This window comes from Pelecanus crispus, chromosome 12, assembly GCF_030463565.1.
Source record: "Pelecanus crispus isolate bPelCri1 chromosome 12, bPelCri1.pri, whole genome shotgun sequence".
NCBI classification, from domain to species: Eukaryota; Metazoa; Chordata; class Aves; order Pelecaniformes; family Pelecanidae; genus Pelecanus; species Pelecanus crispus.
This window is the reverse complement of record NC_134654.1, coordinates 28,188,685-28,206,967: the sequence shown is the minus strand read 5'-3', so window position 1 is coordinate 28,206,967 and position 18,283 is coordinate 28,188,685. Positions and strand designations below refer to the sequence as shown.

The 18,283-nt window shown below is 50.2% G+C and overlaps 1 protein-coding gene across 2 annotated transcripts in view; it reads right to left on the bottom strand.

Annotated features, from left to right (window-relative positions):
- Positions 1 to 18,283, bottom strand: part of NPLOC4 (NPL4 homolog, ubiquitin recognition factor) — a 30,079-nt gene that overhangs the window by 2,862 nt on the left and 8,934 nt on the right. Inside the window, exons 6-14 of one of the 2 annotated variants that reach the window (XM_075720202.1) lie at positions 17,952 to 18,046; positions 16,573 to 16,696; positions 15,765 to 15,944; positions 14,120 to 14,206; positions 12,421 to 12,492; positions 11,564 to 11,694; positions 9,408 to 9,579; positions 2,145 to 2,216; positions 219 to 314 (exon numbers count right to left, since the gene is read on the bottom strand). In XM_075720202.1, the coding sequence (XP_075576317.1) occupies positions 219 to 314; positions 2,145 to 2,216; positions 9,408 to 9,579; positions 11,564 to 11,694; positions 12,421 to 12,492; positions 14,120 to 14,206; positions 15,765 to 15,944; positions 16,573 to 16,696; positions 17,952 to 18,046 (1,029 nt within the window). The remainder of the gene's footprint in view (positions 1 to 218; positions 315 to 2,144; positions 2,217 to 9,407; positions 9,580 to 11,563; positions 11,695 to 12,420; positions 12,493 to 14,119; positions 14,207 to 15,764; positions 15,945 to 16,572; positions 16,697 to 17,951; positions 18,047 to 18,283) is intronic. The other variant, XM_075720201.1, reaches the window with a different exon arrangement.

Genomic DNA, 18,283 nt, shown 5'->3' with positions numbered 1-18,283 from the left:
CGAGGAGCCCTGGTCCCCATCCCCGAGTGGGCGTCTGGCCGGCTGATCGGCACGCAGACGCTGCTCCGCGCAGGAAGGCGTTTGGCAAGCGCCGGACTGAACCGTGAAGGGGTGATTTAAGGGCACAACCGCGGCCGTCCCTTTGCAGATATTAGTGAGCGCAGGGGAGACAGACGACCTATCTGTATTAAACACAGCCTTCTTGAATCGCTCCTTACCTGAGTTTCTCCCAGCACGTCGCGGTTCTCGATGGGGAATGGATTTTGAGAAATAGAAAAAGTGTAGACTGGATCCTTGGGGAAAGTTGTAGTAATCTAAAAATCCAAGAAAGGACGATCAGAGCGCTGGCAGCAGGAGAGGCAAGTGGGATACGGGAAGCAAGGCTCCGAGAGCAGCCACGGCTACACTTCAGAGCTCAGACAGGAAGACAGCAAGGCAATTACAGCAGGGATCTTCTGGTGGCTTTTAACATTTAAAGCAATATTCCAATCGGCACACCCCTTAGCTCCCGGCAATCGTTTCTAATGAAGCTGGAGGGAGATGTACTGAGCTTGGTCCTAACAAGAGCCCGATGCCGTGGGGAACATCCCTTCCCTCCCTGCAAAGCTCAGTGGGACGCAGCAGCTCCCAGCGCTGCTCTGCCCCGTGCCAGCGGCCGCTGCTGGGGGCGTCACCCCAGGGGTCACCTCAGCACCAAGGGGTGACAGGGGAGAGGGCAGCCCCCGCGTCTGGCCGCGGGGTAGCCCAGGGGACCGTGCTGCTGCGTTCGGGGCTGGAACGGGCGCCAAGAAAACGCTTTTGCATGTCATTGAACAGAGCCACCCCGTGCTCTGGGTGCGCTAAACCTGCCTCCTCCCTGCACCCTGTGCCAAAGGGACGGGGAATGGGGTCACACAACATCGCGCTCACGGTACTGAGCTCCCAAGCCAGTGTTTGGGCCGGCTTCCGACATTTAAACCAGTCCTGATTCTGGGGGATTAAAGCTTTGGTGTCGGTTCCTGACTGCTGGGCCCTGTCGGCGAGGCCCTTTGTAAGCAGAGATGCAGAAATACCTGCCAGGACAGTATTAGCTGGAATAATACCTTTTTTTAAAAAAAAAAAAAAGAAAAGAGACAAAACAAGATGCTTCAGAAATGCAGCTTGCCAGACTGCTCCTAAATGTATGTTCCGTCAATCTGTTTTCATCTTAATTACACCCCAGGTAGCCCAGAAACAGATGCCTTTACTACTTGAGTAATAAATATGCTCCAGCACTGCCGACTGGCACGGGGCATCCGAGGGCCCCACACAATGGGCCCGTTGTTCCGGACACGACATTTCTCTGTGCGAGTCACGCGTCCCAGCGTCAGCCCGAGTGCTGCTCCGATAAGCGATGTGCATGGCAGATAGCGAACAGGGAAGAAGGACGAGCCAGCGGAAGGCTCCAGGCTGCCAGCTTCCCTGCGCCCGCAGGACACTACCTGTGCCAGGGGCAGCTGGACCAGACCAGTTGCTCCGGTGGATTTAATCGTTATTGGCACCACCTCTAACTCCAGCGATATCATCTGTCGTCTGAATGATTTGGTTTCCTGCTTTCCACACCGTAAGAGTTTCCTTTCAAGCCAAAGGGCAGAGCTGTGCCCTGGTGCCTGGCAGCGCTCGCTCACGGGCAGGCAGCAGCCCTGCCCCAGCCAAGCTGTGCCGTAGCATGAACTCCCTCCCCCCCAAAAAAAAGCATTTCTGTACAACCAACCTGGTCTGCTGAGTCACTAAAAGGAACGGGATTCTTAATTGCTGCTACGAGACAGACAACTGGAGCTCTCTAATTAGCTCCCCGTGAGGTAGTGCCGGGCACATGTATCCACGGGGCTGGCTGCTTCCCCTGCTGCGTGGCTCCGCGCCAGTTCGGAGCCATGATAAGACACCAGGCAGTGCCTTCCCAGGAAGCGAGCGCGTTCCCTGGCACCGCACCGATCCCAGGGAGTGCTGCAGTTACCCCAGAGCACGCCAACCTCTGCGCTAGAAACGCCTGGCAGCAGAGGGGAAAGGAGAAAGAAAGTCTGTCCTGTGAATCACCTCCGATGCGAATTTTAGAGGTGGGTTAAGAACTTCACTCCACCCTGCCCATCTCCTGCTGCAAGCAAACAAGTGCAACAAATACTTACATCTATGATTAGGTACTCAACCGGGAGTGGGCGAGCCAGCTGTGTGATCTCGTTGCCAAACTTGTCTATGTCCTGAAAGAAGAAGAGTCTTATTATTCCTCAGCATAGAAGCGGCGTGCAGCCTGAGGGATCCTGCCCTGGAGATGCCCACGCAGGAGCCCGGGGATCCTCAGCTCTGGCAGATCACTAAGGGTTTAGAAAAGAACCTGCTCGTACGTGGCTGGGTGCTGCAGAGCCGCCCAACTACCTGCAGCTCCTCGGGGCTGGAGATGTCTGCAACTCCCTAAGCCAGGCGCCCCGTTTCCTCGTGAGCCAAGGGAGCGCCTGGTCACAAACCACCTTGGTCTTGTTTGCCTCGGTCAGCACCACCGGAGAGGTGCCCAGCATTATCTAAGAAGCGTAAATGCCATCTAAGGAGTGGTACTGTCTTAAAAGGGAGGGACAGCGCCACATCTACTTTCTCAGCCGAGGCAAACCCCACTTTCTGCAAAACCGGCCACGAGTCTCTCGTCCAACTCAGTGCACGGATTTCCAATTCCCAAGCAATTCTCATACGCAGACCTGAAGAGCCAGCATATGACAACGCGTAAACTTGTTTTGCTTTGCCAGATGAATTGAACATAAAGTTTAATTATGGAGAAAAACAGCCAGCATATGTTCATTAATCATAAAATGACAATTAGACGTGATTTATGTCAAACATGCTGAGTTCAAACACAGCTTCAGAAATAAATTCATGAGAACTGACACTTTTCATTAAAGATTCTGTAAGAGGGGGTTGTATTTTCTACCTAAATCATCACTTAACATGTTATAAATCATTCATTGAGCCCCATATAAATCATACGCCCATAATTTCCAATCAAGGACCTTACATTAAAGTTTACATTTATTGAGCTCTCAGAAGTCCCAGCGGCTGGAGGCGGACGCAGAGCCACCGCATGCCAGCGGAGCCGTCACCCCGACAGTTTTGGGGAGCTCAGCGAGAGGCCATGACCCCCATGGGGTTCTGAGTGGCATTCCTGGGGCTCAGCCCGCAAGCACCGTGCATCGGGATGAGCTGCCCGCGGCTGACACCCTCCTCTCCTGAGCCATATTTTCTCCCGGAGCACGCCACTCCCCCGCTATCAGCGTTTCTCGGTTACGCTAGTATTTACACAGCACAAATATGCGGCGCGGCAGCCAGCACCCGGCTCTCACGCTCTGCTCACCCGGTACACCCAGACGGACATTGCCCCAGCAGGCTTCGGCACGCTGCTCCCCTCCAGGCAACAGCCCCCCTTCCTGAGCCCCCTCCCCAAGCATCCTCTGTCCCTAGGAACAGTTCCCTTTGTAAAAAAAAAAAAAAAAAAAAAAAATCTACCTTCCAGTCTTTGAAGCTCCTTTTAAAAGCAATTCCGATAAGGATCTTTTCTCCTTGAACATGACAGGTTGTTGGCCCTGTGGTTATTTCAGCAACAAGCCTAGTGGCTCGTGGCCTCAGATCTCTCTGGCTCTGACAGGAGCAGGAGGAGACGTGGAGCCTTTTCAGGGAGATCACAGGACCTGAAAGCTAACCTGCTGCTAGATCTCGGCGATACCGCAAGAGTCAGGAATCAAATCCAATCAGACCGAATCAGCTTCCCAAACACAATCCTGCCCCTGCAAGAAAGAACCTGCAACAACTCACGCATAATTAGCCCATCTGGAATTCATTTTCAAATCTAATTAAGTTCTAATATGCAGAAACATTTTTCCAGCACCTGTTCGCTTTAATCTCCGCCTCTGGGGATTTCCATGTTAAATGCCTTCTTTTTAATGTCGCGCTGCCGAGGCCTTCAAGACACGCACTAGACTGTTACTACCAAACTGGAACCTTGCACTCCCCGCGTCGAGGACACGTCCCAGCCTTGCTCCTCCCCAGACAGAAAATCCCCCCCCAACACCATCTCCAACCCCCACGCACCATATTATCAGGCAATTACGTTTTAAAGGCCTTAACTAACGTCAAGCTGGGAGAATTGCTGGGAGAAAGACACCTTCACCCTAAACTCGGCAGTCGCTGGGGCCCCAGCAGTGCCTCTCGGCATGTTATTGCTGCAGCCCCAGAGACCCCCAAAGCCACGAATGCCCAGCAGCAACCGCTCCAAAGGGATGTCAAGAAGGGGTTAACGAAGTGCAAGTATTTGGCTCCTGGACCAAAAAAAAAAAAAAATCAAGCAGCAGGGCCTGGAGGATTTGGACAATGAATCATCCTGAAGACAGAAGCAAGCTGGAGATCGCATCAGGTGCTGCAATTAGAGCCTTTCAAACCCCTGTTTGGAGGCAGAAGCTGCAAAGGGATGAGGTCAAACAGGGAAAGGGATGGGTGCGCCTGCAAGGAGCACGGCCGGCCGCGGCACACACCTCTGCGGCACTGCACGACGGCCGCAGCGGGAAAGGCTTCTGGGTGGCTTCAAGATTTCCGAGACGAGGGTGATGGGAGCAGCCAAGCGAGGAGCCCGGGCGGCTGTCAGCCAGGAGGGAGGCTCCGGCTCCGTGTCCCAGGGTGGCTCAGCCGTCAGCATCCCGTGCCGTCAGCATCCCGTGCTGTCAGCATCCCCCGCGGGTTCATTCTGCTGAAGGTACCGTGGAGCTGAGCAGCTGTCCGTCCTTTCTGTGTGTTAAAAAAGCCCAGCCTCGCTCTTCCCTCTGCTGATTTCCAAGAGCTTCACCGGGCAGTCCTGCCCCCTCGCACAGAGAGAGCAGCCCATGTCCAGAAAACAAAGCGACTTTTCTAAGAGCAAGCGATAGGTCAGGGAGAGTTGAAACCCTTCTCAGGAGACTCCTCGTGAGCTAATCAAGCATCCTCCTCCCCAGAGCAGCTGGAACATTTAAGGCTAAGGCAGCTTTTCCAGTCCAACACGAACCGTTGGTAGGAGGCCAGGTAGGGATGTCCTTCGCCGCCAGTGAAAACTCCCCGCAGAAGTCTCCACGCAGCCTGGCTATCGTGTTTTTCCCTGGGAAGAGGATTTCAAAGTGAATGGGTGGAAGCAACGCATGCCACGCTGGGGACAGCCCATCTCAGAGGTCCCGTTCGGCTCTAATCAAAGCAGTGCCCTGGCTCAGGGCTCTCCCAGGGCCAGATGGGACCACATTTAACAGAGGAGAAGCCAAGGCTCAGACACCATCTCAGCTGTTGTAAATGCAAAAAGCACGCGCAGGACTCTACGGGGGCAAAGGGCTCTTTCACAACACTGATGCCATTGTAAAGGGCTTTTGTCTTACACCATCCCCAAAAAACTCGGGGGAATATTAAGGCAGCTGTAAAATGCAGTTCATTGCAAGGATGACATCTTTGTGTTTGCACTGAGCTGAGGCAAATACCTGTGATAAGAGACAAAGCCAGCCAGTCCCAAAATCCAATTATTCGAGTGTTTCAGGGGGTCTGCAAACACAGCAATCTCATTCCCCTATTCAGTGGGAAGTTGAGACGCCCACGAAGCTAACCGCGGAGCAGAGCGCTCGGGTCCAGGGGAGCAGAGTTAGGCAATGCCGCAGCACTGCGGAGTCACGGGCTCGGCAGAGCGGCTGCAGGGAGCTGGGAGCAGACGGGCAGCAGGCACGGGGTGCAGGCAGCCCAACGGGAGGGATCGCACCCGGCTGGGGCACTGCGCACCGCTTGCGAGTAACTTCAGCTCTGAAGAGTCAACCCACGGTTTGGAAGGTGCGTTCTTAGGGAAATCAAAATCGCTATGGTTATTTTCTAGAACCAGATGGATAAAGGAGGAGGCCGCTCGAGACAGAAGACAGGGCATGGAAAATGGCCATATGTAATATTCAGCCGGGCTCTCCCTCACCCAGCTGAGAAACAGGGTGAAGCGGCCATTGCAACATCGTCGTCTTTACTGACAAAGAGAGCTGTTACCCCAACTTGTGTGCCTCTGTCTTGACCAGAGCGACTCCTTCACGAGTTCCATTGCACTGAACTCGCCAAGAAGCGTGTGCCGGTTGTGCAATGTTCGAATTGGAAACAGCGCTGCGCCGTGATGCTTCACAGACAACCCAGGAGGCGAAGGGGGATGTTTTCTTCCTTCTGGCTAATCTTACCTGGAGAGGCATGCTCAGAGCAAAGTAACTTGCACTCACGGTCCCCAAAGCCCTCGACTTTCACACTAGAGCAGAAGTCTAGCCTTCACAAGCCAGGAAAGCAAGGGCCGCATGTAGAAAGCGCATACTGCCAATTCCACGGGGGTGGTTCCTCCGAGCAGCAGGGCTAGTGGCCAACATAAAGAGAATGGTAAAGAAATACAGAAATCACAAGGCTAGAGGCTCAGGAGAAACGCCTCGCCTCCTGAGGCAGGACAACGCTGGTGCCATCAGTTTTCCTATTTCCATGGAAGAAAAGCCCATCTGTGCTAACACACCACCAAGGTGAGTCACATTCAGGCAGGAACAGCTGCAGCCCCAGGGGACACAGGAGCCCCTGCTCCCACTCCACAAACACAAAAACCTGGTGCAAACAATGGAAAAACAGCTCGCTGCCCCAAGACAGCCGTTCCTCTCCTTCCAGGCACCTCTTCGCCTGCGCAGCGAAGTCCCCGAAGCTGCAGCGTGGGTCCTCACACCCTTCTTGCGCCTGCAGCATTACCAATCCAGATGCGTTTCTTACCAGTCATCGCTGCAGTAACAGCCGCTACTGCGAGCGGACTCAAGAACCTTCTCTGAACAATGTGACTGAAGCACAGTTGTCGGCTTACATTTTGCCATCGACGGGAACAGCAGCACCTTTTCCTATTCGCGAAGCCGAAGGTGAATCTACCACGTTAACAGATACAAGAGTTCCACAGATTTTGCCTCGCATCTGGATGCATAGTTGTTCCATAAATACATCCATACTGCACAAACATTGGCCTGCTGGTTCTCATCCAATTAGAATAAATTTGTATAGCTCCTTTCGTTGTAAAGAGCTTTTCAAACGAATGCTTGCATATTACATAGAAATATATCTACGGACTTCTCCCTCTACCAGTGATAGCTTCTCAGTCTGAGACAAAACGCAGCAACTACTCAAAAGTGCAGCTTTCTGCCCAAAGCTAGCTGGGGTGGGGGCAGCAGAGGGGAACCCAGACATCGAGGACTGGGGACGAAGCTGCCCAGCTCCTGCAGTTTCAGCAGAGAAAGGGGGAGCAGGGCGCTGCACAACGAAGCAGCTGTCCTCTGCCGTGAGGCCAAGCACCGGACTTCTGCTCCTCATACTGTATTTAACCAACGCTTTGACACCATTGTTGTCACCAACCCAGTAACTATGAGGTAGCGTCTCTGACCTCAAGCCTCGCACAATTTAATGAGACCCCAAAGGTTTTCAAAGCCAGGAGTGACTAAGCTTTCCATCGATTTAAGAACATTCCAAAAAAATTAAGAGATCCTACAGCCAAACACGTTTAAGGCTGAAGGACAATTACACCCGCCAGAGCAGTCCTCAAGCCTTCCTCGAGCACATCATGAAAAAGGCAATTACGGATAGAAGTTATAAAACATATGAAATAAGCTGCAGCCCGACTCAGTGAATCAGTGGTTCATGGAAATTTCCACAGAACGCTGGAGCCATCAGTTAGCATTTTGTTTATCTCCCTGCTTCAGATTACGAATGGGAGTGAAGACCTTATGGGAACACCCGCTGGCTTCCTGCTACTCCGAACACCCAGGGTGGCCCACATGTGGGACACAGACCTACGGGACCTCCTGCAAGGCAGCACCCTGACTGTGGCACAGCACGGGCTCCTCCGGAGCAGGACCGCAGCACGCCAGGAGATGATCTCATCTTCACATTCGGGGCCAACCCTTGCACAATTGAGCTCCTCTGTATCTAAATCGGACCTGGCTTATCAGCTGCTAAGAGCAAGCTGGCTGCGCGCTAAGGAAAACGGCACAGATTCCATCTACCTTTCCTCTCAAGCACTGAATTTAGCCAAGAGGTGTTCCTCATTTTCAGGCGGTGTCAAGACAAGCCAGCAGCTCAGCATTAAGGGATGGACGGGGGGGAAGACGGAGCCTCACGGGCTAATTCACCCAGGCCAGCATTTCCCGGTCTCAGGTTGAGGGCAGACAGCAGCATTTTGACCAGCTCCGTTTCTGTTGCTGGTGCACAATACGCTCATTTCAGTCGTCCCAAATGAAGGCAGCTTCGCTTATCCTATACTCCTTAACGGACAGCTTTAATACGGGCGGCAGGAGCGCTGCAGGCTGAGAGCGGGCTGCGAATAGCAGACACAGACAAGAATGAGATAACTAACTTGGGTGATGGATGGCTAATTAGCTAGCAAGCAGTGCCATTAATTAATTCCTCTGTCCTTGCTCACGGGGCACCAACATACGCAAGTTTGAGAAGCAGCTCTATCTCCGCAGAGATCCTGTCCCCAAGTTTCTAACTCGGCCCTGCAGATGCAGGGGGGCTGAAGATCTCCAGAAACAACTGTCAAGGGAATAATGACAGCCCATTCATCACCAACAAACTGTACTGAAAACTGCAGCAGACAGGTTACCAGCAGCGCTCTTGCATGATGCTCCAATAAGAGTATTTTGGATCCGCTCCGGATGCACGTATCCTCCGCTGCTCCTCAGGGCCAATTTTTGGAGTTTACCGTCTGACCTGAGAACAGGACCTGGGCACAGGCAGTAACCCCAGCACTAGAGAGGAGAACCAGGGGCACACCCCGGTCCTGCCCTTGCTCTAAAAGCCTTCGCACCTTCCTTTTGTTGCAGAGGAGCATGCACAGGGCCGTCTCTCCTCTTGCTGCACGAACTACGCTATCTTTTGTCGCATCTGCTGCCCAGTTGGTGCCTGTAAGCCTGTCATACATGAGCGAATCCCTGGCATCACGTTAAGGAACCCACTGCTTTCACCGCACCATTTGTGCTAGCACACATCGTATGGCTGTGCAGTGGAGGAAGCTGAACTCAGCTGGGGATTAAAACGAATGGGGAAGCATGGCAAATCCTGCCAAAAAATATGGAAGAGGAGGCGAATTCAGAGCACTTGCTATGGGGTCTCGGTGGATCACTGCAGACCTCACTTAGAAGCTGGATAGCCAATGGCTACTGCTGCACTGGAAACTGTAACAGCACGTTTACGAGGGGGAAACGGAGCTTATGCAATTACTTTGCAGACATGTGGTGCACGGTTACTACTGAAAATAGTTCAGACCTCAAAGACATCCTTTCCTGAGCTGGCCATACTGATTTCCAGACACGTGGCAGAGCTGTTTTTGCAGCTCTCCCCACCCACAGGCATGCAGCCCTTACCTTATAGAACACATCAGGCACATACTGCTCGCTGCTGGACTCCTTGGCATAGCCCAGCTCTGGCGCATCTCGGCAGGGCAGCAAACACTCATCTCGAACCAGCGCCATGCACTGATTCGAGACCTGGTACCCCTCAAAGTGGACCTGGTTGTCGGGACCACCTGGAAGAGAAGAGGTTGGTTGAAAATCCCACACGAGAGTGATTTGCTCAGCGTAACTCGGAGAGGCACGACTCAAAGAGCGACATTAAACACGACACTCTCGCTAACAGCGAAGAACGGCGAGATGAAACCGCTGGTGCTGCCGCATGGGAAGTACTTCTAGGCAAGAATCCCCTCTAAGCTCTACATTTATTTAGTAACACACGTTTTCACAGCTAGCCTAACAGGACAGACCCCCGGAGTGACAGCAAGAGTGCTTTGCCAGGAGCTTAAAGGAGGTGAATCTGCCCTTTCCTGACAGCATCACCCTCCCACTACCCCGCAGGTATCTTCGCTCTTTCGAAACAAAAAACAGGCACGCAGTTCCTGCGAGCCTGTTTCATTTCCAAGGAACCACGAGCTGCAGATTCAGGGTTGGTCACCTAGTAATGTCAGGCATAAGAAGAAAAAGTGTTTTCTCAGCCTGTAACGGATAGCCCGGTGGAAATCTGACATGGAAAGTGGAAATTAAGACCCTGGCTCACTGATAGATCACATGCTTGGCACTTTAATTTGGATAATGTAAGCAACATCAGGTCATATGTCATTAGAATACAACTGGAAAGAGAAGATACAGACAGATGGTAGGAAAACGTTACTATTTCCAAACCTAGGAATTCAGGAGGGGATAGGAATTAATCCATGTAGAGGATTTAAAGGCAAAGTTGATGCAAACTATCCAAATACATTTATACGGCACAAAAGGAAGAAATCAAGTGTTTAAATAGAAACCTGATGGCCTGATTTAACAGAAGAGAATGAAATTATCTGGAACAGAAAAGAGGAAATATTCGTTTTCTACCCTTTGATCTCTATCCTCAATCACTCACTGCTCCAGAACAAACACTCCTAGAAATTAAACATAGACCAAGACACAGGGAAGGCCTGAACAAAGCTAGCCATCATTTTCTCCGTAAAACACCTTGTTTAAAAAAAAAAAAAAAAAAAAACAAAACCCAATAAATAAATAAATAAATAAAAGAGCGAGTGAGATACACAGCTATCTTTAATGAAAGATGGATGCATTCAGCAGCCTGCAATGTACAGGCAGCTGTCTGATTGCATGGGCCTGTTAACCAAAAGAGAGCGTTTTCACTGAAAAAGGCCCTGGGAACACTTACAAAACCTAGGCTCAGAGGAGGCAATATAATATCACACTTTCAGTTTTTACATTGGATGCTATTTGGAAGCCATGCGGTTTTTTCATTGTGTTAAATAGACCCAGAACCCAGCGTATCTGCTCCAGGGAAATTTTAAATGAATACATGTGTCATCCCGTGGAGAACAGCAGATTGAACTTCTAACGCTACAACTCTCCCAGCACATGCCAACATCTCCCCTCGCAGCCCGGGCAGCGCAGACTGTTCCACAGTGCCTCTGGAGACTTGCTGTGAAAACGGCTAAAATCAGAGGTGACAAAGCAAAGCATTTTGCAGGCTTCTCGGTTTTATTCAGGCAAACAAAAAAAACCGTTTCCATGCACGGAAGAGCACAGCATCCTACGTAAGGGTTTCCCTGACAGCGACACAAGGGAGATAAAGGTCCCTCCTTTATGCTGAACCAGCCAGAGTAACTTTCAGGATCCGGGTTGCCGTGGTTCTGCACTGCCGCTTTCAGGCAACAGAATTTGGAGCTTAAAGATTTGAAACAGAAAAGCGAGCAACAGTTATTGCCCTGGCTGCGGGCAAGAAACGCTTTCTGGATCAGAGAGGTGGATGCTCCAGGTCTGAGCCCCAATTAAGTTTCCTGCAGGGGACAGGGTAAAGAATTGCAGAGAAGATAGCACAAAGAACGAAAAAGTATTTTACTTGATAGAGCAAGGCAAAACCAGTGTTAAATAGGACAGATGGGGACCAGGATGTCTGACGACTTCTGGCAGAGCTGCATATTCTTCTTCTATTAACAAGAGGTAATTCATGTGTAACCAAGAGAGCCGGGGCAAGCCGAGGCCAGTTTATACCTGTAGCCACAACTGTGACAAACTTGGATCCAAAATGACCATCTGGAGAAAGGCGACAGATGTTGGGCTGCTGGTTCTGAAAGTTTCCAGCTGTGATGCACTCTTCTGCACTTAGATAATACGTGTCCTGAGGGAAGAGCAGAAATGTCAATAAAAAGGACAACGTGATGTAGCCTAGACCTATTTCCCTGGTCTGCAGCCAAAGCAAGCTACCAACACCCTAGTAAAACATGCTTTCGTAGAAAGTTGCTGCAGAGACTGGGAAAAGAATGCGACATGTCAGCTCTCCAGCCTTGAGCCTGGCTCTCGCCCGAAGGACTGTCCCACTTCTAGTTCCACCCACCTTTCCACAGTCTTTTTTTTTTTTTTTAAAAAAAAACCCCGGGGTTTCATTTTCCAAATAGAGATATCATTGATTTTAGAATTACAGGAAGCTGAGGTGGTCAAAGTTTGAGCCACGTATCTCTCATAAAGCCCAGCCCATAGGAACATCCTCTGACTGAGTCACTTTTGCTCACTGAGTTCACACCTCACAACCCCACTCCCTCCACTCCACCGACTTCTCTTAAACCATGAGCACCATTTTCTTAAAGCAGAGTGGGTGAAGGACTGCAGGCAGCTTTGCGTGCTAGCCAGCTTCAAACCCCTAACAGTGCTCTTCGAGCTCCAGCTCCTTTTCTCCTTCAGAAATTTCTGAAAAAAAAAAAACCATTTCACAAGAATTCCAGTCCCAGTGTCACCTCCAGCCCTGTGCTGCCCTGGCTCAGCACTCTGCCTGGCACAGCCAGCGTTTATGCGATTACACAAACCCTCAGTACCAGCAGCTGTAATTAGCTGCACACTTGAATCTCACCTTGTTTCTGCTGTATCGAACAGTCCCTTTCCGTGTGTCTTCAGACACCAGATCAGTAAATATCCAGCCAACCTATAAGGAAATGTTATGGAGAAAGTTGCTTTAAGAAAAAAAATGAAGAAAAAAAAAAAAAAACCCAAACCCCAACCAAACCAGAAGAGAGCTTATACATTTTCTCCTAGCAGGACAAGATGTTCTTGGCTCCTCGCACGGCCCTGCTGTATGCTGCCTGAAGGAAATGGCTCTCCCAGCTGTGCCGGGCTCATTTGAATCCGATTTCCAGGAGCAGCATGCCAGCTGGCCGGCCGGGGGCACCTGCAGCTTTATGTTTCACTATGGAATATTTTTTCATGGAAAGATCTGGAGGCTGCAAGAGGCCTCTCAGCCGCTACCTCCTCCCACCCACAGCAAAAAGCATTTCCTATTGAGCATTCAGAGCAAAGCAGCACTGGGAGCGCCAGCAGATGACAAAGCAGCTCACATGATCTCATTTTGAAGCTCGCAGTCACTAGTTAAGATTAAGCTCATATGTTCCCACCGGAGTATGATTCATTCCAAATCAGAGCCTGCTCCGATCCAAAAAACACATTCCTGCTTTCTGCATTGTTTGCACATAGAAGCGTAGATGTGTACACACACACCGCTGCATGAACCCTTCTACACACATGTGCTAAAACCAGCTCTGATCGGCCCCCTCGTGACCCACTCCCACAGCATTAACCCTTCAGAGGAAGAACTGCTGATTCAGATTCCTAGCAGAGCCCAGACAGACAAAAATCTGCAACCAGCAGTAAGTTACGCGTTAAGTCACATTGATTAAAAATATCTGATGTGAGAAGCAGAGGAAAAGCATGGAAATAAATAACACACACAGAAGCTTTGCTTCAGACACTGGCAAAAGATCTTATCTTCAGAGAACAAAAGACCTCACCACAGATGTTTATAGTCTACTGTACTGAGCCTTTTCTGTTCTGTGTTTTCTTTAGCAAGTCAAATCTTGTTTGTGTACATCTCATTCCTGGCATTCACACGATACCAAAAGATTGCCCAAACCAGAAAATATCAGTACAGGTTTGAGAGACGTCAGCAAACCAGCGGATCCCAATACCCGTACGTCCCGATCGGATGACCGGCAGGCTGCGGGCACGAGGGGAACAGAGGACTGAGGCTCAGCTGCTGGGGGACCTGCCCCCCTAAACCAAAGTACAGATGAACTCGCCGCAGCCTGCCTGAGCAGCGCTGAGAGACAGGACCCCACAGAGGAGAATAAAAAACAAGCAGGAGCCTCTGCTCCTGGAACTGGAGCACCGACTCTGTCAAGAGGAAGAACAAACTCGGAAGGCAACTCCAGCCGCATCTGTGCCAAATTAGCACTCACCGGGGAGATGCTACCAGGAATGGCTCCTATCTGAGGAGAAATAAAGGGAAAATCGTGTTTCTGCTTCTTTGCTATCCCCCTTTGATGTCATTCATGACAGAAGACTGCTGACTTCAGCTGCACGGCCCTGCTAGATGCTTGTGCTCAGGAAAACGCTCTCGTTTTGTTTTTTTCATACCTAAAAGCATAAGAGCTACCAACACTTAAGCTAGATTTCAGATGTGCCCAAACGGTCTTGAGTAACCCCGTGGAGCTGAAGAGAATGCCGACGACTTTCTTCATTGCCAAACAAAGACGCATGAGAGCCGACAACATCCTAACCTTTCTCAGTCCAAGCTTTGCAGCGATCTCATCCACAACCTCAGCTTTTGGATCTTCCAGGATCTCCAGGCTGTTCTGCGTACCAATCTGCAGAAAAAAAAACCTTGCTGGTAAGACAGAACAGGAAAAAAACAATCACAGTACACTTAGTCATTGTCAGGAGCGAGGCAGAGGATGGAAGCAGAGGTCTGGGTTTCCCCTTCGCCATTATTACTGACCGGTTTCACCCCGGAGACCTCCTCTACTCACAGAGCCATCCTGTCGGAGCTCTCAGCTAAGTTTGCAAACTATGTCGGGGTTTATGAATGAAAGACTCAGCATTTACAAACAGGCCACTGCTGTTTCCGAGCACTTTGGAAAAGGCGAGAGATTATATAATTTTCCCTAAGCTCTGTGTTCAACCTGCCAGTTTTGTACCGCCGTTTCGTTTGTTTGAATCTTCAGGCAGCAGAGAGGCAGAAATCCAGTGAATTCAAGAGCCCACGCCCAGGCGTTCCCCCCGCGCTCTGGAAAACGCGACTCCATCTGGGTGCGTTTCAGAGGCGAGCTTTCTTGTGTGGGGAGATGCTGTGCCAAGAAGCACAGCAGAGACTGCTTGCCAGGAGAGCAAAAGCTTCCTTGCTTTTACCGTGCAAAACTAGAAGCATATGCACTTCCAAAGCAGGGGCTTAACAGCGATACTGAAACAATAGAGGGCACAGCTCTGCTCGTATTGCAAAGAAAGGGAAGAACTTATAAAAGGCTTGCAATTCTGCTCTCACGCACACGCTCCCAAAGATCCATTTGTTCTTTTTCCACCGACAAATCTGTTGCGTTTTACTCTAGCAACCCTGCAGAAATCATCAAGAAGAAAACGTACGACCCACCACGATACGTTTGTATACACAGTGTCTGCACTTAGAAAAGTGACTTTGATCAGCGGTGAAGAAGCCAGTAGGCAAACTCAACTTCAAGCCGAGCCTTGTGTTGTGGGGCAGAGTGGCTTTTTGTATTTACCACCTCCATTTTCAGCTCTCCGACACTGGATTCAGCTTTTGGGTTCCCCGGGAGGCCAGGCTCAGCGGGACGCGCTCTGGCTGCAGCCTCCCGGGAGGACTCGGCGGTGCCGAGTGCGGCGCTGTGCGGTGCCGTGCACCATCTAGCGGGGACTCCCGCCGGCTCCGAGGCATCAAATCTCGTCCTCAGCCACTCGATCAAGGCAGCAGACTTCATTTTTGTCTAATTAAGCCGCTTCAATTTTCCCAGAGAGCTGATAAGAAATCCAAACAAGGGCCGCGACTTTTTTTTTTCCTAGTATGGAATTTGTTTTCAAGCTCTTCTGTACCATCGCCTTGGAAACCAGTGATCAAGGAAACACAAAAAGTGAAATCCACTGTTACGAAGTCCCCCTAGCTCTAAATCATCTGAGCAAAGAGTAACATAAAAGAAAGTGTAAAAATAACAAAAAGCAAATCTGGCTTTTCAAATTGTTTCAGCGGCAATAACACAAGGACATAAATCACATCATCTTTTTCATGGGTCCATTTTCCTTACGGAGCTGCAGGCAGAAATACTGCATGAGGTTTTCCCAAACAATAAAAGCGTTTCCGTGTTCCCCGATTATCTTTACGAGTCGACGCTGACGCCACGGCGCCCAGCTTTTTACCTGTGGGGGCTCATAGATGGCAGCAACCTCCGCCCGGATCCCCAGAGGGATGTCTTTGTGCTCTGTGTACCGGCCGTATAGATACCCAAGATGTTGGTTTCCTGTCTTCCGCCAGAAGTCTAGGAAGCGATCTGCAATTGTGTGGTTCTCAAACATGATGTTGTCAACATGCCTGTATTTCTGTTTGACAAAGTTCAAGCGTCAGGCCATCCTCGACTAGGTCCGGTTACTTTGCCTACCGCCAATACCTTCCCAGCTGCCCGGGATGCGCACCACCCCTCACAGCCGAATCCCACCAGGGCAGGGACAGGGAAAGCTAGCTGCCTGCCCCCCTCCCTCTCCCCTCTGCTGCCTTCGGCACCGCTCCGCTGCCCAGCGAGCAGAACTCACCATGGGCTGGAGCGTGGGGAAGCACTGAGCACCCCCAGCACCCCATTAGCCTGGCTTCTTTACTAGGGCCCTTATCCCAAAAGCCTTTGCAACTAAAAAAAGACGGTGAAATTTAAAAGGAAACAAGAAGAAAGAGTGGGTGGCCTTTTGGATCCCACGAGGAAAGAGTGGGGATTCATTGCTAGCGGTGCCAGCTCAGATGTCCTCCACACTAAGAGGAAACTGCTGAACCAGATACGTTTTGGAGCCCTTTTCTGCAAGGACTGAAGACCTTAACAGCCATTTCCCCCAACAACTGCCAATACGCAAAGGCTTCTTGCTCCAAATTGGCTGTTCTTGAAGTCACCTCTCCAAAAATAAAAGTCAAGTCCCTTCTCAGCTTTAAGCACAAGGGCTCCTGCGAGCTCTGTCTTCTCACCTGTCTGTTGAGAGTGATGGCACTTGGCTGGCACTTTGTGCAAATGCCTTCTGGCCAAGGAGGGTGCCCTTCGCAGCCCGATTTGATCTTACAGCTGATGTTTTCCAGGGCAACAAATTTCCCCCTGCAAGAAGGAAAAGAGAAGGCTGCTGTTACCACAGTAAATGCTTTTGGATCTCAAAAAAAACCCCAAACCAAGTGGCTAGAAATATCACAGAGCAAGCAGGGCCGAGGAGACACGGTGGCACCAATGCTTTGCATCTTCAGAGGATCTCAAAGCACCCTGCAAACTCCCACCGGGGGATGCTCCACTCCTGTGGTCCCCAAGTAACCTCTACTGCCCACCTAGCAAGGGAGGTCAAGCCACGGACATGTGGTCCCTGCTCCTAAGCAGATATTCGAGCAAGAGCAGAGGCAGAAAACTCAGGGGACCCTGCTTAAATAATGTATGCAGCACATGGGAAGCAATAGATTATACTGCTAGGGCAAATTACAGCTCCTTTCATGTGCACAAAGCTTCCTACAAAGGGAAGTTCCCTTCAAATCAAAGTATTATGGACTTGAACTGCATCTCGCACACATTAAAAAAATCCCAACGGCATTTAGGAAGAGGAGGGAGAAGGTTACACCTCTGCATAACTTATTTAAAGGAGCTGCATTTCAGAACACAGTGGGTTCCCCGCCATCACTGAAGGGGACTTTAGATCCTTTGCTGAACACGTGTGCCACAGCAAGACATAAAGAAATAAATATTTCTTTCAGTACTTCCTCTCTGCTCAGCACTTATCTGGCCTGCGTCACCGCAGCATCCTCCGCCCCATCACGGGGCAGGACGCCTTATTTTCCAGTTGCCGGGCAGCGAACCGTGGCACCGTGACAAGAAAGGGTTTCACTAAGAACACACGGAGCGTGAGACAGAGCAGAATTAGGCCCTGAGGAATGTTAGGCTCGTCTTTCTGTCCTATTCACATTTGTAGGTAAGAAGAGCCATTGGGGAATAAAAGCTCCCAAGGTCCACCACAGTCTCAGTGCCTCTCCATGAGTTTTGAGACCCAAGCTCAGAGTTTGGTATAATTAGGGAATCTCTTTCCTTCCATCTGGCCTTCTCCCCCCATCAGTAGTGTTTCCTGGAAGCAATTTCATGGCCACAGGGAAAAAAAAAAGAAAAGAAAAGAAAAAAAAAGGAAAAGGCAGACTTAATTTTTTTTCCCTGTCTTTTTTTTTTTCTTCTTTTTTTTAACGTGCTGTTTTCTCCTCGGTTTGCCATTCAATAGTTGTATCCAACACTACTCTGGTGAGATCTGTCTGTACTTTCGTTTGTATTTTAAAAAACCAAGAAGCTATAACTAGATTCCCTTAAACACAAGAGATTTTCTTACTTGTCTGCCCCTCCGGTCAGCTTCCTGATGTAGGCATGGAAGGACATATGCTTCACAGGAGGTTCCAGATGGTTTAAATAATCCTCATCAAAAGGCTGCCAAAAACACCACACAAAGAAAAGCCAGGTCAGACACCTGTCTGCTAATACATTGATCACTAAACAAATGGATGTTCTAGAGTCAACCCCACTCGCTCTCAATGTGGAAACAATCAAGAAAATTTAGGCTCATTTTCAAGGCAGCTACTACTGTGATAGAAACAGTGGGGCTTTACAACAGCCAGTTTTATTATCGCCTCCTACTTTTATGACAGATTGGCTCCACAAATCAGA